The sequence below is a fragment of the Lytechinus variegatus genome, chromosome 6, assembly GCF_018143015.1.
Source record: "Lytechinus variegatus isolate NC3 chromosome 6, Lvar_3.0, whole genome shotgun sequence".
Taxonomy (NCBI): Eukaryota; Metazoa; Echinodermata; class Echinoidea; order Temnopleuroida; family Toxopneustidae; genus Lytechinus; species Lytechinus variegatus.
The window spans coordinates 11072461-11098322 of NC_054745.1; the positions used below are offsets into that span (position 1 = coordinate 11072461).

Consider the following 25862-nt stretch of genomic DNA (forward strand, 5'->3'; position numbering starts at 1 on the left):
GTGTGTGTGTGTGTGAGGGTGAGGGTGTGTGTTTGTGTGTCAATGATAATTACATCAATTTTGCCATTACCAAGTCCTAAGTCCTTAGCAACTACATGGCGGTGTGTGTTGAAAAGCTTCATTCTGTCATTTACTATCACTTTAATAAGTGTGGATCTGGTCATTTTCTGCTCTCATAAATATACACAAATGATCGAGAACCCTAGGTTACGAATATAACATCAAAATAGACAGTAAGCTTGTAAGTTTTTCATATATTACTTGTAATTATTGCAAAAATACCATTGTTTTGTAGCTACAAATTTCCCCTTGTTGCTGTTCTATAAATTCAAATATTTGGTGATGATAATCTTTCCCATATATCATTAAAGTCTTTGTATAAGTACAAATGATGATCTAAGAAAAAAATTAATTATGTGAACAGGTGCCAGTCACAATGGAATAAAGTAGATGGATATTCATAATAAAACAACATTTCAAATAACGCTCATCTTCATCATATTCTTGCTTATGACAAGCGACCATTTTTTTATCCTGTGAATTGAGACTCTCTTTTCTTATGACTTGTGATATTCAATCCGTATTGATAGTGTGGTCATTTTAGTAATCACTCTTTCACATCACGAAAACTTTTGGACGTTCGCACTAATGTACATACGTTAATTTGTATATTATATATTTTGTGCAAAATGAATTATTTACTTGAAATTCGACTGAGCACTGGGAAAAAGCAATAATAATGCACAAGGATAAAGAGGAAAGGTTGATGGAGTAATACACCAGACATTTTTTTATTGAGAACTAGAGGCCCTTGCTGGGGGAAAATGGTTATCAGACGCAACTCCAAAACTCAAGCTCAACTATAATTTTCAACCATGAGGGAAAGCCTTGTTATTTTTAGTAGTAGTAGTAGTATCAAAGTTGCGTTCACTTTAAAGCAAGTCTTCTGTTTTTTAAATAGTCCCACATGGTGAACAAGGAAGAGAAAAGGGACCAAAAAAATCATAGATAAAATTTTTAAAAAATAAAAAGATTCAATACAGAAAGATGGGGAATTCAGGGCCCAAACTCTCACACTATGATGCCACACACAAAAAAAGAAACCTTAGTTGTACCTTACACGACAATAGGGAAACCATACAAACATCGTTATATATTCTTAAAACACACTGGAAACTTTTATTGCAGTGTGAAAATACATTGTCCAATATGAGAAACCATAATGGTACTGGGCAAAAACAGAATATATCAACAGCATTTCCCGGTTACATTACCGATGACGAAAGAATAGGCAAAAAAAGAAAGATTCAAGAAATAGATACTCCTCAACCAACTACAGAACAAGAATAAATAAGAGAGAAGCATATCAAATGGTTTTCATATAATTCTGGGCCCCAATTTCATAAAGACTTACAACTGTTGTAACTTTACCATTATTGAAACTACCATGGTAACCTTGATTTTGATTGGATGTTGTGCCCGGTTACCATGGTAGTCGCCATTATAAGAAAGTTAACATTGTAACTCTTTATAAAATGTGCCCCTTCATTTACAATAAATTCAACAACCTGTTAGAATACTAATTAACTCTACAGTTAGGCAATTTTATGCTTTACAGTTATGTTTTGAAAGCTTATGACAAATTTATTTGGTTACAATGCGCATGTAAGTGTGCCTAACTATCACAGGCTTATCATTGAATAAATCAATTGTCTACCATAGGAAAGGGTCCAAGCCACTTGAAGAACATCAAATAGCACAGATCAGATAATTGTGGATCCTTGACCTTTGTGATATTGCCAAATATCATTACTTATCAATTTATGAAATATCATTTATAAACTACTTCAAATTGCCTGATTAATGTTTATGAGTCAAGTCATAAAACTTGGCAGTTATTCTTGATTACAAAGAACTCTTAAAGGAAAGATAATGTATATTAACATATATATTTTCCTCAATTCATGCGCATGAAAGTACAATTTCAAATTAGGGGCAGTAGATTGGTTGAGCTGCCTTGCAAAAATTAGATCAGGGGGATAAAACCAGCTACAGTCATTTCATACACACAAATAAAAGATAACGTAAGTTGCAAGAGTCTTAATGCCTAGTGCCTAAAACCTATTTTCACTGCATAATAGATGTCTGCAAGAAACAAGGTTGTTACTCTACGTGTTAAGCAATAGGGATAATTCTGTGTTGATAATTAGGTTTCTTTGGCATAATAAATTTCTACTTCATAGCCTGAGAAGCAAGACACATGCATACAAATTGAATCTAGCATAAGCATTCATCCTACTTAGAAAAGCAATAAGCATATGCATTCTAGATGTTAGGGTCGCTGGCTTTCCATAGTTAAACTAAATTGGATCAATCACTACTCTTTGTAAGACAGGGCCAGATTTCCTGACCATTTATCTTACAAGAAGACATGTCAGGCAATCAATACTGCCATTTACTACAGGAAATGCGACTTGGCTTCTCTTGCCCAATTTTGATAACTATAATGTCCCAGGTAAGTTCCAATATATCATAATTTGATTATCATCATCTAAACATGAAAAACCATCAGAAATGCTTGCATATATAAGATTGGCAACACAAATAAGATAAGATCTCTTTATTTTGAACTACTCTTTTTGAAAGTCCACAACTTAGCACAACTGATATATGATTAACAAATTGATTTCCTTTATACACTAATATATACAAGGTAAAAACTCTATTGACAGTTGATATAGACAAGATCATACAAGCAGAAGATAACTAGATCAAGAATAAGCATATTCCAAGAGGGAAGGATCGGTAATACACACAAATGAGAGATTAGGGCACCCTGTTTTAACGTCTTTCATGATAAGACTACCATTTTTTTTTGTCTGAGAAGTATCTGCCTAACTTTGAGAAAAGGAAACAGCTGGTGAAAGAGACTAATACACTGGCTTGATGTTTTTGGCTTTCTTCTATAATAATTATTGTGAATAGATAATACACTCAAAACTCCAGTTCTCACCCTGATGAAAAAGAATTAATGAAATATATGAATACATTATGCATGAAGGTGAAAAAGGGTCTGGCTAGAATTAGCTATAAGAGAGAAATTAAAAAAAAGAAAATAAAGACAAAAAAGGAGGAAAAGGGAATTGAATTATATTTTGAAGGGCAAATCATAATTAGGAGATATTTCTCATGTTCTTGTGCATACCATATTCCTTTTCTCAACGCAAGGCAGATAACGTATTATGTGCCAGTTCAAAAAAATAGTACAATGCCAATGAAATATAAAATGGTAGAAAAGGGGAGTATATTTTATGAAACAGTACAAGAATAATAATCCTTAAAACCAATTTTCTCTGGCCCAAATATTTCAGAACTATAATATCACCAAAAAAAAATCAAAAGATGTATAGTTTTGGGTAACTGAAGACTAATTGGTCCAAATTATTGACAAAAGACGAATTCCTCTCCATACACACACTAAAACAGGAGTAAAAAGGCTATAATTAGCAATGCACAAGCTTAAGCCATTAGATGCAGAATTCTCAAAATCCCATTGACTTTTTTACAGGAACCATGTGCTTCCTGTAGGCAATGATTGAAAGAAAGTGTATGATAGACGTAATTTAATGTCCCTTTATTCTTTAAACCAAATAATGGTTAAAGACAAACTCCTCTGTGAAATTTGGACTGTTAAGATCTTTACTATCAACTTCATCTGTATGTTGTGTGCATGACAGTTCTGCAAATGACATAGGATATTGTTTTTCAGCTGTCTACTCAAATATTTACTTTAATACACTTATTATCAAACTTTGCCTTAACGATTTTGGCTTCAAGAGTGATTAGAAAAGTCTGTTTGTAAAGAAAGAAAATCATATCAGTGATATTGACAAAAGGAGAGGTATAGTTTGAGGGGGTGGTGATTATACTCTATTTCACAACAGGTACAGCCTCGGGTGATTTGGAATAGTAATGAATGATGCTACATGTTTATACAATTCATATTTCTTCAAAATGACGAATATCTACAATGATGAATATAATGTTCCCCATTTTCAGGGGTTGGCAAGAAAATCTACATCTATGATACTGTATGTCCTATGTATAATTTAGAATTATGACAAGTAAAGCAGTACTGGTTCAAACATAATTATGCAGAAGAAATTACAATAATAACACATAGAAACTGAAACATGAGACCACACAGAAAGGAAACATTATTGCTGGTGTTACAATTTGAATCGAGAAAACAATACATTGACAAGAAGCAATTGTAGTTTAATGAAATATAACTTTAGGAAGATAAATACACCTTTGCAGACTGAAAGAATGAAATACTTTAACTGGCATTTCTAAGAAGATCCCTCACCAAAGCAACTGTTTGTTATAACAATATAAATGACAAATCTTCTCTGGCATAATACACAAACTAAATTTCATCTCTAAATTTCAAGAAGATAAAATAATTCAGAATTTCTCTGGACAATCATCATAAACACGTCCCAAGCAAAGTAGATTTAATAACATTTCTCAATACATTAATTGTCCAAATGAATCAAATTCTTTATAACCTATATCACTGTCCATTTACTGAAGATCATTGATGTTTAACGATTTAGATCTCTAGAGAAATTAACATCATTTGATGTGAGGTTCTTGGAGGAAGAAAATAAATGGATACATACAATATAATATACTCATCATTCACCATAACCCAATACGCATAGCTTAAATTAAAGAAGTAAAACGACAGAACATGAAACTGCTTGATAAAATCAAAATTAAAAAGCAACAACTCTGAAAAAACAGTATGAAAAATGTTATATACAGGTTTGAAATATTCATATATATACACACGCAATCATCTTCTAGTTAAGCATTCAAATACATCACGTTATACATAAGATTTATCAGTTAAATTCATACATTTGATAGACTTTTTTGTGTTTTTTTTTTACTCAGAGTAAGGAATTCAGAGAAATTTCTGTTGCAATGCATGGTAACAACAATAAATAGAGTATTTCGATTAAGTTACATCATTTCAATTCCGATGAGGATAAAGTTGAAGCAAATCATTTAAAATACGATAAAATAAAAATATTCAGCCAACTAATGGATATTCATTATAATCATGAATTCTATAGGTAGTGTTTACATATGTTGTATAATGTATGGACGAGATATACAATTTGAATACCGTATCCACCAGAATGGAATATTCTGATTAAGAAAATGTGATTATAAAGTAATAACATCAATTTGTGGCAAACAAAATGTCTACTTAGGAAAAAAGAGTAATTTCCTTAAAGAAAAGTCAGTTGAATATATAGAAATAAAAATCATGTTTTGCCACGATCAGTGAAAAAAGCAAATTATAGACGAAATGAAAAAAGGTAGAAACCAGATGGTAGATTTTTCATATGATTTTCTGCAAGATGTACATTGATTCGACATGTTCAATATTTTGATTTCTTTCTACATATTTTTAGATACAAGAAAGGACCCTGTTATAATATATGAATAAGTCTTGCACAGTCATTTCATGATGGTTTAGAATTATTTGTGATATACGTGTATGAACAAATCATTATATAATATACAAGATATAAGAGACAAACCTTATCGAGCTGCCAAATTTGCTCAGTTTGGGCGACAAAATAGCCTAGTCATAAATAACCTTGAATCATTTGGCACAAGTATGCATTGCATACACAAACATGAACACCTAATTGTTGAGTTGAAAAACTCTAGTACTGCGCTATCGCAACCTACAGGAATAAATGCGTCATAGAATATTACTGTAAAATTGATAGCTCACTCAACATTTCACACTTGGCATCACAAACAATCACGAAGTGGGCTTTGAAAATGACTGTGTAATTGCATACATTTCAGCTCGTTTCCAGTCATCCGATTGTCTTTGCATAGATGTATGCAAGTTTCGCTTTAGTTCAGAATTCAAGGAAAATAAGTACATGTATTCCATGAATATGTGAATTTTGGGGTCATCAAGCACTTTGTTTTGATAGATATGTCATACATATTCACACCAGTTGGGTATAGAGATGCATTATCAGTTTTCTAATCTATCTATTCACTGTGTTCACTACAGAATTATTAGGAATACACACCATCATACAATGCACACAATTGCATAATATATGTCTAAAAGAAACATCGTATTTAGGCCACAATTGGCTATAAATATGCAAGTTTTTCTTTCTTATTATCTCTTTCGCTCACACCTTACTCGTCACCTGCCAGCAGACAGTTCATCCCTTGTCACCAACGTTTAATACTTTGGGTGAAACGGACGCTCTGCTTTCAGAAGCAGAGCTAATAGCTTTTCTGTTCATTATTTAGACTTCAGTTTGCTTGGCAGGGAAGTTCTCCTGGGCATTGACACTGTTGGCGTAGTCACCATAAAGCTCTTTTCCAATCCGACGAATCTGTGCTTCGACCTGCGGATACTGCTCCAGCACTGATTTCAAATCGTGCACCGACAGTGAGAGAACATCAACGTGGGTTCGGCCTCTGTATGAAGTTCGCCGTGGTACGTCGTAAAGGAGGTTAATGTCATCCAGGAATTCGCCAGACTCTAAAACTCGGGCAACACGTGAATGGCTGTTGACTTCTAGCTCTTCAACCTAAACAAAATTATAGATGGAAAACAAAAATATAAGATATGGGACAAGCCTTTATTTTGTGACAAGAGAACAAAATAGGGCAACTTCTGAAGGTTTCCATGGCAAAGAAGAATGTAGTGGTTTCACAGTAGACCATGTATTCTTTCATGGGCAATTTTTGGTCCTGAAATTAAAAATCCATATTTACACTAATTTTTTTTTTTTAGGGGGCAGGGCAACAAAGGGGATTCTATAAAAGTGTATATGGCATTTTGACTAACAAATTCTTGTAGCAGAGGTCTTTATGGGTACTTATAAAACAATTCTTGAATGGTACAAATCAGATCAAAATTTACATCATGTGCTACAAAAAACCTACCTGAATTTAGAATCAAGAATTTAGCTTAGGGATGGGAGTTGACACTAAAAATGTATCAAGGATTAACCATAACACTGGGGGGCTGATTCAGCCCCCCCCCCTGACATTTTTCTCAATAAATCCGCCGTGCAACATATTTTTTAACCGCGTCGCTTGTTGACTTTTTACTTTCAAGTACCGCGCAACTTTTGAGACCAAAATTGCGACCCCGAGGTATGCGATTCCGAAATTACATAACATTTTGTAAGTGCATGCAGACCCAAAATTGCTCAAAAACGTGAATTTGTATACAAATCTTATGCAAATAGTGCTTTGAGCCAAAATTCATAAATATATCATTATTTTTTCTAATTTTAACTGATTATAATCAATTGATTTCATCAAAATAAAGTACCCAACAATTTCCAATGAAAAAAAATTAAAAAACAAAATACATAAGAAATCTAGAAAACAATAAAATACATGTAGAAAAAAATATGTTGAAATCTTTTTACAGTACTTTTGATCATATTCCTATAAAGAGACTTTTAACCTAAAATTATGATTTTAGGGGCATTTTTTAGGTAATTAGGGCAAAATTTTGATTCCAAGCATAAATTAGCATAACTATGAGATTTTTTGCAAAATTTGAGCCTAAACTAGTTTATAGATTATGCCATGGTTAACACCCACACCAATTTTCAATGCAATCACATGATCAACAGCCAGATCATAAGATGGGGGCTGTATCAGCCCCCCTCCCATCTTCTTAGGCATTGAAATAGCCCAGTCTATTTAGGGTTAAGCTTTGAGTGTCCATTATCATGTGCTTTCTTCTGATGTAATTTGTTGTTGTATTTACATACTAAACAATTATAATTTGCTTTTGAGGGTTATTTTTATTGGTTTGGCTCTGGGCAAGGATCCCTTTTTCTATGGAAATTCTATACAAATTTCATAAGACTACCATCTTAGATATTAGTAACATGATACATTTTCCCATTGTGTCATCAAATACAAGTGAAGTTAACATGCATCCTCGTATGCCGAGTTGTGTATTTTTTTTTTCAAATGACAGGATAAAGGAAATAAGGAATCCTACCACTCCTCTACAGATGAAGTACATTTCATCTCCAACATCTCCCTGTCTTACGATGAGATCATTAGGCATAAAGAGAACAGGTTTGAGCATGAGGGAAAGAGCACGCAGGAATGCTTCGTCAGCCTCTCGGAAAAGAGCCACCTGTAAGGATAAAAATATTCACATGACGAAGTGAAATAAATCCCAACGTAACATCATATAAAATATACTAACAGAAAGCAGAAGGTTGTGAATACCATCATGAACACCAAGCAAGCTAACAAGTTCTTACCAAGTAGAATGAAGCACAAAATTAAATTTATTGGGCGAATAATGAGTATGATAGCCAAGATGATAGGATAATGGTAGCCATTAGCCATTCTAAACCAGGTAGTCTCTGCAACGAATTACTGAAGTTTTCATGCAGGAATTCCTTATTGTCTTCCCATCTTTAATTATCACATTCACCACAAAAAAGGGAAATGTGAGAAAGTCGGTATAAAACACACACAGCACCTTTGTGATGAAGTGTGAAGATTTGAGATGAAAGGACAATTGTGAGATTCCTGCATGAAAGAAATTGCTCAGGCTTCTGTTTTGGACAAGGCTTCTTTGTGAAGGTACCCAACTGAAACACTACTGTCTACTGACCTTCTGTAGATGTTCGCCAGCAACATCCAGACCTAGATCAGTCTGCAGACAGAATGGGGCATCTCTGAAGAGAATACTTTGATCTATACCCCTGAACAAAAAGAATGAAATAGAGAAAACTTAGTGTATGATTTACAACTTTGGCTCATATAATGCAAATAATGCACAGGTATGTGAATAATCCGCTTTTATATAGCGCTTAATCCATCGGAACTTGTCTAAGCGCTTTACAGATATATTATTACCCCGGTCGTCGGATTCAATCAGTCATTCCCGCACACAATGTGTGTCCTCCACTCCCTGGGAGTATTCCAGTCAGTCGCCTGTGAGGTGCACACAGTACTGGACAAGCTACAATGACTTTCACATCCTTCCGGGTACCCATTTAGCACCTGGGTCGAGAGTGGCAGAGTGTGGATTAACGCCTTGTCAAAAGGCGCCAGACTACAGTGGGATTCGAACACACGACCCTCTGTTTACAAGGCGAGAGTCAGAACCACTACACCACGGCTCCTCCGTATGTGTTAGTGGGTAAATACAATGCACGACAAATTACAGTACAAATACAAATTTTGTATTATTTGCTTTATAAACTGGCTGGATCTGTATCTAAAAGTTCAAATTCTTTTTTTATATTCCTTGAATCACTAAAACGAAGAAGCAACATTCTGCTTTCTATCCTTTAACCTGTTTCATGAAATACAACATTAAATGTAATGATACAATACAATTCATGCAACTGCAAATTATTTGGTAGGATGGTCCAATAAGTTTCAAGAGTTATTAATATGAGCTTAATGTAATGGTCACAAATACCTTTTATGATCACGGTACAAACTTTTTTATATATACCAATACCGGGACCAATACATGGTATGAAATCATTCATAAGGTGTTCGTTTTTGTGACCGTAGCATTAAAAGGTAAAATTCATTTCATTTTCCAGAGGGTTACAAGGAAAATATATTACCATATCCTCTACATGATGAAGAGAGAGAAAACAGCAATATATCAATAAGAAATGTACATCGCTTTAAATGGCAATCAAATACCAAACTCTGACTTACTTGTTACGTGCCCATAGATAATCAAAATAGCTAATAACTCGATTCCTCAACTTGCTGTTCAATCTCATGTCTTTCATTTGGTCCTGTGACAGAATGATATAAAATGCAATATTTAGACAGAGTTGAGCGAACTTTGTGGTGCTGAAATGCTTGGCAAGAAATCCAAAACAGAATTATTTTAGAACTGTGAAATACCAGTCGTTCATAAACGCATTTTTGTTTTTTGTGGATGTATATGAAAAACACAATTTAAAAGAATATTATGAATAATCAAGACACCAAAGTTGGTGCTTATCTCATTAAATTTCAAAACACCATGTCACTTTATTACCAATGACCTTCCTCTGATCATGTGCAGAATGGAACTACGAACTGGCTTATTAGCAAAGATCTTTGTTAATGATGATACAGTACTCACAAATCTTTGGTTCCATCACATTTCACAATATAAAAAGCACTATAGGATACACTGAAATCTCATTATCAACGTACAACCAAGAAATGCTGCTGCTTATTCTTCTACGCTTTAGTACCAACAATAGTAATTTACTATGCTGAACCAGAATGTTTTTTCCAAAAAATTTTTAAAAATATTAATTAATTTTCACCACACAAAAGGCCTTACAGGGAGTGCTTCGTGAAGAGTTTGACGGAATTGATCTCAGCTAATCAGATGCAAGGATTTGGATTAGCTTATAACATATGGCAGTGAAAATCACTGATAAAGAACCATACATATCAATATTCCTGAAACAGACTCATCTCTCACAGAGAATAAGATGGAGGGGTGAGAATGCCCTACATACCTTCACCGCTGCAAGTCTCTCTTCATAGCTGACTCGTCCCGACTCTTCGTTTGCGAGGGTGGAGGCGATGTTTCCGAGCACCCAACCAAAGAGTAGCTTTCCAAACACCATCACCATACTTGCAAATACTAGAAACAAACACAAAATAGAAGATGCAATGTGAAAGCTGAAAACAGTCGTAAAGCTATAATGTAGAGGTTTTAATAATCTAGTACATATTTAAGTTCAGAAATTCTTCTACATACCAATGGGGGGAGTAATCACTCTCCTGATTGTTAGAATAATCGTTTGGCCATTTATTTAAACTATAAACCATCTAACAGCACTACTGTAGCTATCCTTCTTCACTTTCCTGAAGATCTTTCTCTTCATATTGCAAAATGTGGGGAGTACGATGACCAAATGGATTCTGTATAAAACCTATGAAGTCAAAACATTTTTTTTTTGTGGGACTGAGAAAGGGAGCACCCGACCAAATGAAATTAGTATCATGTATGGGAGCAAGACTACTCGCTCTACATTTGAAATTGTTGAAATCCAAACTTACTTAGCTCAGGAACACTGTACGCATGTATGTCACCATACCCCGTTGATGTCAAAGTAGCCACAGCCCAGTAGATAGTATCACAGTAACGATAGAAGATGTATGGTTCATTCCCTCTGTAACCTGTCAAAGATTGAATAAAATTGAGATATTGACAATTAAATGGAAGTTGTGAGCTCTATAGCAATTGTTGGGCAACTGTTTTCATGTCTTTTTTTGGTTTACAGCACATGAACTACTACTATATGTACTACTAATAATAATGTTTTACCCAGGGTAGCTACTTCAGTTCTGAAAACTGTTTTGTAGCTACCCTGGGTAAAACATGTTCCAAGTTTGTTGACCCTTACTGACCTTTGACCTTGCTCATGTGACCTTACACTCAGGAAGGATTTTCAGTAATACACCTTATGTTTGAGTTTCATGAACTAGGTCCATATACTTTCTAAGTTATGATGACATTTCAAAAACTTAACCTTGGTTAAGATAGCAGCGCCTGTAGTCTATGCTATGCAGGCAAGACAAAAATGAAGAAAAAAAGTGCATGGAAGAAAACAGAAAATTTTTGACAGAGTAAAAATGTTGCAAAGGAGAAGTGAAGAAAAGAGAATCGCAGACTATCATGAAAAAAAAAAGAAGAAACGGAGGATGGACAACTTACCCATCTTAGTAGCCCATGAGCCTTCTTTGCAAACACCAAGAGGACATGCTATGGTGTACCAGATGCTAGCAAACAGATGAATGATGATCAGCAGTAAAACAAAGAACTTGGTTAATCTCACTTTCAGGATACTGTAATGAAAAAGATAATCAAGAGACAACAATTACATTACTGACTATATACAACTCAATCAACCACGAATGTACTGAAACTAATGTTTGCATTACAATTTGGAGCATATGTCAAACTTGTTTTAAAAACAACTTTTTGTTTGTTTTTTTAATTAGTGTATATGTCTGAAGACCTGCTAACAGTGGCGGTTTAGAGGGACTAGACACATTAAAACACCGGGTGGTGTTTCACAAAGTTTCAAGTGGGACATAGAGTCCCTCTTCACTTTAAGGTGCATGTGGTATATAACACATCATCGCAGTGGCCAAATCATGCGCACAGGATGGGAACTTCTGCACATCCTACAATAAAAATAAAATTGAGCATTAAATAACATGTGTGCGTGCACGAATCTGTTACACAGGACTTCTGTTACACCGGATTTCCCAAGTAGTCTCGGCGTGCCCTGAGACCAGTCATGAGCAGGTTTCTCATCCGGTGTAGACACAAAAACCTACCCGAGACCCCTTCTCAGCAAAGCTATCTCAGACCACCTCGCAGTGTGTTCCGAGACCGGTCTCAGGGCGCCCCAAGACTGCTTTGGTTTCAGTGTAAACACAAACCTGCCCAAGACTGGTCTGACGCAGGTTCGCTTGATGCGCTACAAAGACACGATTATCCAAACTACAAATAAAGCGCATGCTGGGCGTCCTGCTAAACCTATCTCCGACAACTTTGGTAAGTCAGTGTAAACGCACAGAAAGCTGTCTCGGGGGGGAGGGGGGCTGTGAACCGAGACTCGTTACAATTCCGGTGTAATAGGGGGTCAAAAATTTAGGTCAACTTTTTGAAAACCAGTCTCGGGTAGGATATCCAGTGTAACAGGGTCTTAGTCGCACTTAACTCCTTGAAAAACACCACCCAGAATAAGTGACCACTTTACAATAATGTGTCATCTTCCAATCAAATACTCTTCCATTACTTACTTGATATTAAGTTCCTGTTCCCATCTATCAAAGAACTGTGACACACGCATCAGACGTATAACCTGCCGGAACCTCAGGAAAGACAGTACTGCAAAGTGCTTATCCCCCTGGGCCAGGAACGCAAAGAGTTCTATGGGAAGCGTAGGTATCAGGTCTTGGGCAAAACCACTCCACTTGCGTAAGTAGCTTTTGTATATCTTGCTGAAGTCTTTCTCGAGGGCGCCATATTCGTCTGCATTGCTGACATGGAACTTGATGTAGATCTAAAGGAAATGGGCAAAATGGGAAATACCTGACCTTGTTCATACTCATACATAAGACAAGATAATTCATATTTTGTATCCTACTCAAAATAAAATGCGAAATCAATACAAAGTATGCTTACTTCTGGTTAGTACAATCTTTACAATAATAGACATTTCCTGAAGAAGCAAGACACTCTTAAAAGGCTAAAAGCAAGACACTCTTAAAAGGCTAAAAGCAAGATACTCATTGTAAGAATAAATCTACAAAAAAATTATGATACCTAGAGAACTACTATTGTAAAAGAAAAATTGAGATTCTTCCAGTTCAAAGAATTGGAGCAAGATTAAAATTCAGAAAATGAACAAAATCTAACCAAATCACCAATGAGCATTAGACAAATATAACCATATTTTAAACTGACCTCAAAGATGAAGACACATTCACAGACATAGCTAAAGATGAGGAAAGGCATGCTCTGGACCTGGTAGAAAGCCTGCAGAAAAAAGGAAACAAAATGCATTATTTATCTTTATTATGATCTTAAAACAGGGCTACCACTGCAGTAACCTCATATTTTGGCATTCACTTATTTTCAGTATTTCCAAAAGTTTGCTGAACTCCAAATTTCTAATAACTTTCTGTGTAGCCAATCAACATATCACTGTTATGCCCTGAAACGTAAGAGATACAATTAACTATTCAATTCAATATTTTGTTTACCATCCCTCCTACCCTGTATGGCATGACAACAAAAACTTCTAGATCAAATGCACCCTCGCCTAGATTGGACACCGAATAACATGAAGAATATGAAACAAAAAAAAAAATTATATCTACCTGGTACATGATGGTCCAAGAAGTCGCTACAGCTAGACAACATGTCAGTCTGGCCAGATTACGCACCACAGGGCTGTCAGGGTTCAGAACAAAGCGGTTGGCATGGAGAAGTGCCTCTAGGTAGTTCTTATCACGTCTGATGCAGCAGAACGGCATGGGGTAGCGAGTTGGTACATGGGTCGTAGAGGAGGAGCTGTCAGGAGCCGATGGATCAGACTGCGTGTTGGAGGCTGTCAAGATTAAAGAGTAAAGGTTTTGAACAGTAAGATTCAACAGACTACACTATAAATCAGTGATATCAAGGGTTGCTGACTTCTTCAATGAAAAAATAATATATCTATAAAAGAAAGATGAACAATTGATACTGAAACAAACAAATAATTTAGGGATCTCTAATTTCATGAGAAATTTCATCCCCAAACAGACAATAAAAACTTTTTCTTCAATAGAAAATACACCACTGTTTGCTCCACATCCTTTGAGTTTTTACCAATCCTTGTTAAGCTCTACACACAATACTCTTAACTATAAACTACCCATTCCCAACAACCATGCACATATGTGGCATAGAATTGATTGATCTACATTTGATTGCATTGACTTCAATGCACAATCAATCATAAAAATCAAGCCAACAATTTATCGCTATCCCTCGTGTTACGGGACCCAGATCACTGTCCACCATCATTTTTTTGCAACATAACTAAAATTCCTTTACAATTGTTGTGGAAGGGTAAAGCAATGTCTTACCATTATTTCCTCCTTGGTTGTTGTTATTACCACTACCTTCCGCAGTGCTGGCATTGTTATTGGCATTGGGCTGTGGGATCTGACGGGCCGGCTTCATGGGTGCTTCACCAGGGGGTGGAGGTGGACTAGTAGACGTTGGCGTCGTGGCTGCCGTGCTGCTGACGCTGGGACTCTCCGGCTCACTCCTGTTATCACTGGCAGCTGCTGCGGTGCCGGTGGAATGTCCGTCCTCCGGTCGGGTCTGGCTGCTGGCGTTGTCGGCAGTAGAAGAGGATGATGGGTGGCTGCTGCTGCTTGCGCTGGCTGTAGAGTTTTCAGACTTCTCAATGCTGTTGAAGCTACTACCCTTGATGCTGTTGTTATTGCTGTTGTTTGGGGTATTGCTCTGAAAATAAAATGTAGAGCAAATATTGGATTTGTGCAATCTATGGCCTTTGTTTTGATGGTTAAATTTCACTATAATATCATCACAAGAACATGCAGCATTGTCTATGAGCTGCTAACAGAATTGCTTCAACAATAGGAGGAGCATTTCATAAAATAAAAGTCAGTAATTTTTAGTTGAATATTGTGAAAAGCTTCTGCGAATCCTTGCATCTGATTGCCTAAAAATGAGTCGGTGAAAATCGCTGACTAATCCTTTCATGAAATGCTTCCCAGGGGTCTAGAATCATGCGGTTAGAATAGTTAATATTAACTTTAGACAAGGGATTGAGAACTCACTGCCTGGTCAACTTTGGCCTCGCTTCTCTTGCGTACAGCAGTGATCCTCTCCTCAGCAACCTTGTTGATCTGATCCTTGATGGATGGGTAGTGGGTCAGTACCTCATCTAGATCTTCCTTGTTCAGCACAAACATGTCCACATTGTTCTCTGCCCTGGTAAGTAAGATCAATGATCAAATATGTAGACTGAATGTTCATGTGAGAGATGTAGCTGAAATCCTACAATGATAAACTTTTTTTATGTTGGAGCAAAATATTTTTAAATGACTTAAGAAATTACTCAAGCCAAAGTTCTCACATTTACAACAGAGAAAGTCTTTACAACGTATGGATTCCTTTTAAAATGTAATTAAATAACAATGGAGAGCTGCAAAGCTTTTGTCGAAAGTTGGTGGACTGGGACAGCAGATCAAAGATTTGCACCAGGCAGAGAATTGCAACAAAAATGTATGTCGTTGTCAAGAATCAAGAGATTCTGATGCTATCCCAGTCCACCAACTTTCAACAAAAACCTCTCAACCCTCCATTAAGATTTGATTTGCAATTTTAAAGGAAGTGGTGCTTTGTAGAGGGTTTCCCCCATTGTAAATGTGAATTTGAAAGCAGTACAAAACTTATATGGAGCACAAAGAGGAGACAAATAACATTAGAAGTAAAGTTACTACACATAAATGTTCATTCTTTCATGCGAAGAGACCCTAGGCTTGGTGCAAAGACCTGGGGCGTTTTTCATAAAAAGTTGTAACTGTTGTAACTTTGCTAATACAGCAACTACCATGGTAACAGAGTGCAGCAGCCAATCAAAATCAAGGTAACCATGGTGGTAGTTGCCATAATGGCAAAGTTACAACAGTTGTAACTCTTTATGAAACGGGCCCCAGCTAATTCAACCTACCTGATGGAGGCAGTTCTTGGACAACTGAAGACCAGACTGATTTCACCAAAGAATCTACCAGATTGCATTGTATCAAAGACAATTGATCCATCTTCAGAGACAACCTCAACAACACCACGATGGATGAAGAACATCTACAAGAAGGGAACAATAATAGGAAGTGATTATCATTTTATTTCTAAACATCCCATCCCAGTCTTTCTCCATTCCTATTTTAATTCATGAACTGCACAAGTCATTATCACGTAAGAGCATTGGAAATATCTATCAGGCATTTTGTTTATTTTGTATATATTTTTCATATCCAATCTTTCTTTAATGTTTCCAAATTACAAATCCATGACAAATTATTGCAATTAATGCTGCTGTCAATGACACTTCATTGCAAGATAATGGTTATAATCATGATCCGCAGGTGAGGGACATTGAAACAAGATGAATAGGCCATAAATATACTTACTTCTTTTCCAAAGTCATGTTTGCGTACGATGTATTCCCTGTTGAGGTAGTAGACTGGCTTGATGCACATTGCCAACATCTTTTGAAAGCCTATCTCTGTGTTCTGGAACAATGGTACCTGGGGTTGAACAGATTTCACAGGATAGATATCAAATGCCGACACAAGGAACATTACTGAACCATTCTCATATATAGTAAATTAAGAGGCTTTTATAGGAGGAAATTATAATTTAACAAATTTTCGGCATTACTCCTATTTGTTAAACAAATTATAATTTCCTCCTATAAAAGCCTCTTAATTTACTATCTATTGTCCACGGCAGACGGCATTTGAATAGTGTTGAGTTAGAAAGAAGAGGATCGAGGGTATTTGAATTCCAGTTCATCGTGGCTTAGCCGTGAACCAGAATAGCCTGGTGGTTGAGTCGCTGCCCGGAAAGCAGTAGATGGCAGATTCGAATCCCACTGGTTCCAATTTTTTCTGATTTATGATTTTCATACAGATCGAGCATACTGATCTTATGATTTTCATTACAGATCGAGCATACTGATATTGAACAAATAGGAGTAATGCCGAAAATTTGTTAAACATTCTCATACAACATTGAACTATGGGGTACGGTCACAAAACAGTGCAGTGTTTTCCATTTTTTCACTCCCCCCCTCTTGCAACACTTTACCAGCACATATTATTTTTTTCTATTCACTCATGATTACAAATTTGATTTACAAATTCCATTTATGTTCAATAATAGGTCATGGTTAATGGCCAAAGTACACACAATATTCATCCTACAATCTCATTGGATAGTACATGGTCGGCACACCCTTAATTTCATTCAGACCAATGTGATGATGTCACAGTGTAATATTTTACTCACACTTAAATTGTTTGGTGTAGGGGATCGTTAGCTCTCTTAGGGAGTAAATTATAAATTGCTGGCGCTACATTTGTTAAAAGCACTGAGAATATCTGTTGTCAACCTTGAGGTTAATCCCAAATCAAATTGAATTCTTCGTGAAAATTGATGATTCTCTGGCCCGTATTCTGAAGTCGGGTATAACTTAGACCGTGGTCTAACTTTGTACTAAAATCGTGGGAAGCCAAAAATGTCAGAATCTTGTTTACATTGTATATTTGTTATGTTTCACTGTGTTTGTTTCTAATTCTTGAATGGAGAAGACACTATCTTATATATCCTTCCCAGGCAGCTAAGATTGATTTGAGAGCCAAATGAGCCGCTACATTGAACCTTTAACATTAGAAATTTATGTCACATCTGGCTTTCCATAGTTAAACCACAACTTTAAACAAGAGTTTAATTTGAACCGGACTTCAGAATACGGGCCTCTGTCTTTAAATCTTTGTGAAACAACCCCACCAACCTCCTGTTACTTTCAATGAGGACTTTGTTCATTGAGTATGATTAAACCGAGAGTAATTATACCTTGTTGATGATCCCTTGATAGAGGTCAAGGGAGACATCAGCTTTGAGAGCCAGAGGAAGTCCATCAAACAGGGAGTCCGGTTCCACACCCTTGGTCCTGAGCCACATGTAGTTGTAGTAGACGTCAACGTGCTGCGCCAAGGATTTCTCAACAGCCTGGTCCTGTGTGTGGTCAGGGACAACAAACATTTGAACTATCATGAAACTTTCAGCTCTAATAAACAGTTGTTGTGGACAGCTATGTGTCAAGGCAATCATTGTTCAATTACTATGGAGCCTTTTCATGAAAAGCTTCATTTGATGAGTTGATTGATAAAAGTCTGTGCTGCATCTTTCACTTGTTAATTTTTTTTTCAATTTCCATGTATTTATCGATTTAATATTCTGTATTGTACAAGTTGTCATATGTTAATTTTGCACTTTGAGTGTCATTATCAACAGATATGTGCACTATATAAAACTTAATCATTATCATTTATATCATTGTTAGTATTACTATAGCAAGTCACGCTTACATTCACAGAGCTTTGCACATTCCTCTTGTTTTGTCTTTTATACAAACTCTCCTGAGAGGAGTCAGTCTATTAACAATTGTAATTGCCCCCTCCCCCCCCCCCATAACATAATTAAAACTGGTAACCTCTTGATGTGGTATGTCCCTTGCATGTGATATGATTCTGTCTGCAATGGGCCTCAGGGCCACTTTATGCAGGGGCCTGTTACATCTGGGCCAAGTTGCATAAACTGTAATAGTCACTTTGCTATTCTATGGTAACTTCTGATAGTAACAATGCTATCAGCCAATCACAATCAAGGATTTCAGGGAAGTTACCATTGGATGGCTAAGTTACTATAGTACCAGTAGTAACTTTTATTGCAATGGGGCCCTGGGTCGTTCATTGTCAAAATAATACCTGTACAGCTGGGCATTTAACTTTGATGATAAGACTCAATATTTTCACGAGCATCCCCCCCTTATACCCCTTAGCTCGAGCTAAAGCCGGGGTAATAATAATAACAACGCGCCTCGGAATAATAGAATATTTCTAGATAGATGGCGCTATATAAATGCCTATTATTATTATTATACACTGATCTACCAGATGAGCTGAAGTCCGTCCTCATATCAACATAATAATGATGACATATTATGTACGTGAACACTCCATACCTTGAGGTATCTCTTGATGGCTGTAAGCTTCTCCTGGTATCGTGCTCTCTGGGCGTCTGCGTTGGCCAAGCTGGCTGCTACGCTAGCTATGATGTACCCGAAAAAGACAATACCAACGATCATGGAGAAGAGGGCCAAGATCATCTGAGAAGGATAAACAAAAGAAATATTATAGAGGAGTTATGGATTCGTGCATAAGTCCCCAGAAACAACAATACAAATCCAAAATCATTACTACATGCAGGGTCTTAAGGCGACCGCACACCTTACGATTGGTCTGCGACCCGATTTCAGAATAAAATGTAGTAGAATTTGATGCTAATATTGAGACTTGGAATATCATACTGTGTGATGTTCTAAATCATCGTAAGAATACCTATATTCAAATCTGATTATGCTATCATCCCTCTTAGAATAAAAGCGAATTTAAAATCTCATTTTAATGACATCATAGCAGTCGTACGATTGGCTTCGATTTGAAACTAATATGACCTTTTCTCCAAAAATAATCTTTCAAAATGCTTATATTTGTATTCTTTCAATTAATTTTAACCTCAAATAAAATGATATGTTCCATTCACATCTTTAGAAAATGAGCAAAATGCAATTTGTTCCAAAATCAAGCGCGAACAGTTGTAAGGTGTGCGGTGGCCTTTAGGCAAGACACTAATTTGCATTTACTTTCAACACAGGTTATAAATGGATATTTCATGGATAAGTCATTGTAATCAACTGGCTGTTTCAGGGAAAAAAGAATGTGCACACATTGAATACAGGCAAAACTGGTTGAGAAAATATTTGTGTTATCATAATTATACAAGTGTTAAACTTAATATTACATGCCTTTTAGCAAGGGCTAGCATTCTGAGCTTTCTTTCGTCTTTTATGTTTTTTTCAGTTATGATGATCATAAATGAGGTGAGCCGTTGGCATAACATTGCACATATTTGTTCTGTTGGTATATTGATGCAATTTGGCACACTTCAACCATTCACCTTCAAATGCACTATAAAATTTTCAACATGGAAGATTTTTGGAATGCTAGCCCAGGCTAAAACTAAAAAATTCTGTCTTAATGCCACTTTGGTGAGGGTAATTACAATTTTCAACATTGACCTCAATGTCTCAATATTTAACTACACACATAGCTACCACGAATGCATACAGCATCCAATCATTTGAATGTAGGATAAAAGAGTACTGTTGATTAAATGCCTCACGGGCACAAGTGCCGGGACCGGGGATCGAACCCTTGACTTTCATGTGTCAGCAAAGTGACTTGGACCACTCGGAGAGTCAGGTACACTTACCTCTGATACATTGTTGGCATGGATATCTCCATATCCTACTGAGGCTCCGGTGGCTGATGCCCAGTACATACTGGTCACATATTGGGCAGCAATCGATTGATTGTCTATCAACACACAAAAGAATAAGGTTGGGGTTATAAATCAATCAAGTACAGCAGCTGCAATGTGATACTGCTAATTTGGTTATCCAGACACCTTAAAAAAAACTCAATTTGTTGGTGAGGGTAATCCTGCCCATGTGTGAAAACATATTGTTTAAAATATAAATTATTGGTAAAATTTTGGATTATTTTAATTAATTTTAATTTTTTAAACAAAGAGTCCCCTTACTGCCATATCTTTGAGCAGCTGTCAATCTAAAATCATGAACGGTTATGGTCAAACAAATTCAAAATTATATCTGCATGTGACAAACACAAGCGTAAATGAACATATAAGCTCTTCAATAAATGAAATAAATCTTCTTTGGATAAAGAAAAATGATAAAAAATTAAATCTGAAAACTAAATTCTAATTAACTGATCTAACTACTAGTTATCTAACAAATCACACAGACTTACAGAAACTAGTATCTGTTTTGGATGTCCAGGAGTTGTTCTTGCAGCGGTGGAAGTTGGTGTTGATGAAGCCACTGAATGTATCACTGGTGATAGGGTACTTGAAGACAGGTGGACAAGCATTCATGTACCACATACACGCCAGCATGTGAATGAATAGGACCATGTAGAAGAAGAACTTCATCATTCTGTTAAAAGGAGACAACAGGGTGAAATAAAACTTCACAGTCTTAGGCATGAATAAAATGTGTTAGCCATAATGGAGGGAAAATATAAAAATGGATTGGTAAATCAGTAATGCTCCCCCCCCCCCCTTTCCCGTGTTATACTGCACCATTCACCAGTTTAAAAAAAATAATGAAAATTAGGGTCGGTAGGCACATTTTGCTTGGTCAAATATGAATAAAGCAGAAAAGTGCACGATTGGCAAGAGCAGAATGGTGAACAAACTTTTTTTGCCTATTAACCATAAGCTAAAACCCAGAAACCCAAGTTCACTCACTCTTCAGGTCTTACAAAGAGAGTGTCATTGAACTTTAATCATAAAATACTGTTCTATTGGCAAGGTACAGGGAAAAAAGCGCAGTGGAAACTAAGAGCAAATCTGCTCAAGACTGCCTATAACAGTCATTTTATATTCCCAAACAGCCCCATAAAGTCTGTATGAGTTAACTAAAAAGATTACTTTCTAATGAATAGCAGGACAAACAGCCCTAGTATGCTAAGAATTTTTCTTTTACCTGATGTTTCCTGTCAAGTTCTGGACGTCGGACTCCAAGTAGTTGAAGGCAAGTGGCTGAAAGAAGGAACCAAAAGGACGTAGAGTATAGGAAAACACTGAGAGGGGACAACTTTCTGCACAGATTAAGCGAGGAATACAAACCTATAAACTGAAAACATTCATTCTTCACGTAGTTCCTTAAGTTTTCAATATTTCCTGAATTGATGGTATCAGGGGAAACTCTCAACCCTTAATCTTAATTTCAAGCAAATATTGTTTTAAATTGTCACACTGATTTCAGCTTATAACCTACTTCAGCTACGAGAATTATCAGTGAAGTGCATCAATTGATATTAAATGGAAGAAGAAGAGTGTTTGTCAAGGAAAATCCTGGATCATCATATGAGGATAGAGGGGCCGAGGCATACATGTGTTTATATTAGGATTGGACAATGGGGAGCTGCAAGAAAATATTTGCAATCAATTACAACTTTCATGTTGAGAATTTACAAGTGTTAAAACACTTTCAAAAAGCAAATCAATCATAGTTGTTGATACAAGAAGCGATTAATTGCAAATTTGCAATAATTTGCAACATTCTGTAAGAGTGTATGATCAGGACCTACATATATTCATTGGATGAATTGGGATTACTTGAAATAGTTTATGTTTGTATAAAATGGTCTCTTACCACTCTGTAAAGCTGAAGAAGCCTGTTGATTCTGACCAAGGCATACACATGAATTGCTTCCTCTGTTCGTAAAACCAAAAAAAACAGATATCAATTTTTCAAATTGCGGTAATAACAGAAGAAATCAATATATGAAGCACAACTTTACTGGAACATGTTATTTGGTGCAAAGTATTTAAAGCTACATAGGCATAAATAATTTAGGACAGGGAAGGATCATCAGTCAGGGAAATAGTATAGCCATGAGTGACTTATTAAATGTCTCCTACATATAGATTGATTGTATATCAAGACACTGACATTACGAAAATCTCCTGTTTAAATCTCTCCGAGTTATCCCTGGCAAACTCGGAATTGAAACATTGACTTCTCTGCAGCACCCCAAGAAAACTTATCTGTCCCCCAGACCACAGAATGCCCTCGGGTGTGATAAGGGCATAAAGGGCTTGATAACCACAGAATATACAACTACTGAATTCCTACCAAGCTGCATAGTTGAATGATACTCTCCTGTCACAAAAGTTGTCTCTTTTTAATATTACAATGGAAAAGTTGTTAACAAGAATTTGTATCCCAGAATAAGCTTTAAAGCATGAAAATTTGATTGGAAATAGATGAAATAATACTCAAGAATCCTCTAAACACAGACATGATCAACTTGCATTGCGAAGGGAGTAGCCAAAATATGTTGTTTACACAATAGTCATCGCCAATCACTGACCTTGGCTGTGGTTTTTAGTTTTACCGCAAGTGCAGATTAATCTGACTAGCTTGAATTTCTGGACATCATGATTCGTTTTCTTGTTAGTTATTTCATCTTCATTTTATAAATAAGACTTCTTAAATTGATAGCTACCCCAGATATAACTTTGAATTTCTGAAAAGGACCGAGTATAAGCCAAGATATGTTATATTCAGTGTCTCTCTGCTGAGCGTGCTGTCAACGCTCTTCATGTGTTCGTATCGAACGGACGCATTTTGCCTCGTTTAAATTGAAACATTGACTTCCGAGTTTCCCATGTAGACAGTCTTCGGGAACTCGGAAGTCAGTGTTTCAATCTGAAAGACAGCAAACTCGTTATCATTGACTAGTCTAATTCATAGACCAGACTACTGTTCTATAAGTGTATTTTTGGTTTCTAATGTAAATGAGAGGGGTGTGAATCACTTCAAAACTATTAATTAAATGATGGAATTATGAGGTTAAGCGTGGCAATGATAATACTCCTAATAAATAATATTTCTTAAAGTATGAAAAATTAGATCGCAATAGATATTAAAGAGTGAGTATGCATGTTGCACAGATGGAAATTGGAGTAGATAGTGAAACAGCTAGGAGAATGAGGAAGGAGGATGAGGCAGAAGGGAAGAAGAAGCAGAGGGAGAAGTAGATAAAGAAGAAAAAAAGAATCAATGAATGATGATATCAAGCGTAAGAGTATAGAAGAAAGAGGGAGAGAGGAGAGAGGGAGAGATGACCATGACAAAGTGATACAGGCAGGAGCAAAGAGAGAGGGGGAGAGAGATGAACGACTATAAATTGCGCCAACAAATGTCTGAGTACAAGACTATCCAACCTATTAAATGGGTTTCATTGATGCGGTTAACTGTTGCCCACAAGGGGCTACTTGTGTTTACTTTCTTTGATAAGCTTCTTCGAGTTGGAACTCTCCCCTCTTTCAAAGGCAATGACTCAAAGTTTAAACGAGAGGTTTTCGTCATGGAAGAAGAATTTCAAAATGTTCCTTTATACTATTTTCATGATTTTATCAAATAGTTTCAAAAAGAAACAGAAAAAAATCAGTTTTTCTGCTCATAATCTCTTATTTCTGATAATCATTGTTGCAAATGAAACAATTATATTACAATGCAGAATCCTAATACCTTGCATATTGACAATTAAAATAAAACGATAAAAATCTATGATAATCACTAATGTGCGAAAAGGTTAAACATTTACATGTTTATATAGCCAAGTTATTCAAAATAGACCTGAAGAATTTCCATCATTCATGATTGATACCGAATATTTCATTTCGTCTCTATTTTACCTCATTTAATGAGGTAAATTTCAATTTAAAAGAATAATAACAGAGCTATAAACTGGTTTAGTGTACTTACGAGAGAAATTTCCAATGACGGCATAAGCTATGAGCTCCGTTGGGAAGCAAGCAAGGACATCAATCAGGAAGTTGGTTCTATAAAAAAATTTAAAATAATTTTCAATCAGATAATGTAGACTGCATACAACAGTCTGTTGTTCATACAAAGAAATGTATACTTTAAAAAAGATTCAAAATGTCTATGCAATGTCAGATATACCAGAAAATTAACACAAAATACTAGACACGGGATAAAATTTATTGTTGTATCATGCAAGCAAATTCATCAAACAGTCCTGAAAAAAATAATAGTACCTATAATAGAAAGAAGGGAAAACATCAAAAAGATTATGAAATTAAAAACTCACAAACTTTGCAAAAAATCACAGAAAATATTATACCTTGTAGATATTAATCAACTAGATTGAGAATTTGTTAAGAATATCGATGTCTATTTCAATAGAAATTTTCCTATGGAAATGTTTAAATGATTAATAGTAACTTACCTTAGATAGTGCTTGGCAGTAGACAATGGGTGAGTGACCAGTACATTGTTTTCATTGTAGAATGCAGTATGGAATTTCAGGTACCTGTTGAAGGAAAAATACATTGTCAAACGATAAAAATATCACACATCTACATACTCAAGCATGCACAGGAAATCTTGCAACTCAGATTTGAATAGCTCATGACAGAAGTTGACAAGCACAAAACTAAGCAAAACTTAAGAAAATAATACTAAGAGGCAGCATTGTTTAAAGTCATTACACTCATGATATGAAGTCCCCAAATGCAAATTCAGATTTTATAGACCATTGGCAATTGCATTGCCCTACAAAACTGTCATTCTGTTGATATTTGTCTTGGACTAGCAATTAATAAACAAAACTTTTAAAACACATTAATTTTGCCATCATGAAACAATGTGTTAAAACAATACATTTTTTTATTTTGCAGAATAAAGCATGTTTAGTTTGCAAAGTATAACACATTTGGGGCCACTTTAAATATGGAAATAAAAGGAATTATTTAGTCTATGGAATTTACTGAAAAGTTACTA

The 25862-nt window shown here is 35.8% G+C and overlaps 1 protein-coding gene across 1 annotated transcript in view; it reads right to left on the reverse strand.

Moving 5' to 3' along the window:
- Window positions 1-1473: 1473 nt before the first annotated feature.
- LOC121416831 overlaps window positions 1474-25862 on the reverse strand; it is a 68413-nt gene continuing 44024 nt past the window's right edge. Inside the window, exons 26-47 of the mRNA XM_041610345.1 lie at window positions 25309-25392; window positions 24822-24898; window positions 22701-22762; window positions 22029-22084; window positions 21292-21476; window positions 20732-20835; window positions 19422-19565; window positions 18251-18412; window positions 16804-16920; window positions 16344-16477; window positions 15448-15601; window positions 14725-15109; window positions 13975-14204; window positions 13559-13630; window positions 12892-13154; window positions 11795-11925; window positions 11137-11256; window positions 10590-10717; window positions 9784-9866; window positions 8717-8807; window positions 8087-8227; window positions 1474-6647 (exon numbers count right to left, since the gene is read on the reverse strand). Of these exons, the coding sequence (XP_041466279.1) occupies window positions 6360-6647; window positions 8087-8227; window positions 8717-8807; window positions 9784-9866; window positions 10590-10717; window positions 11137-11256; window positions 11795-11925; window positions 12892-13154; window positions 13559-13630; window positions 13975-14204; window positions 14725-15109; window positions 15448-15601; window positions 16344-16477; window positions 16804-16920; window positions 18251-18412; window positions 19422-19565; window positions 20732-20835; window positions 21292-21476; window positions 22029-22084; window positions 22701-22762; window positions 24822-24898; window positions 25309-25392 (3211 nt within the window). The 3' untranslated portion in view covers window positions 1474-6359. The remainder of the gene's footprint in view (window positions 6648-8086; window positions 8228-8716; window positions 8808-9783; window positions 9867-10589; window positions 10718-11136; window positions 11257-11794; window positions 11926-12891; window positions 13155-13558; window positions 13631-13974; window positions 14205-14724; window positions 15110-15447; window positions 15602-16343; window positions 16478-16803; window positions 16921-18250; window positions 18413-19421; window positions 19566-20731; window positions 20836-21291; window positions 21477-22028; window positions 22085-22700; window positions 22763-24821; window positions 24899-25308; window positions 25393-25862) is intronic.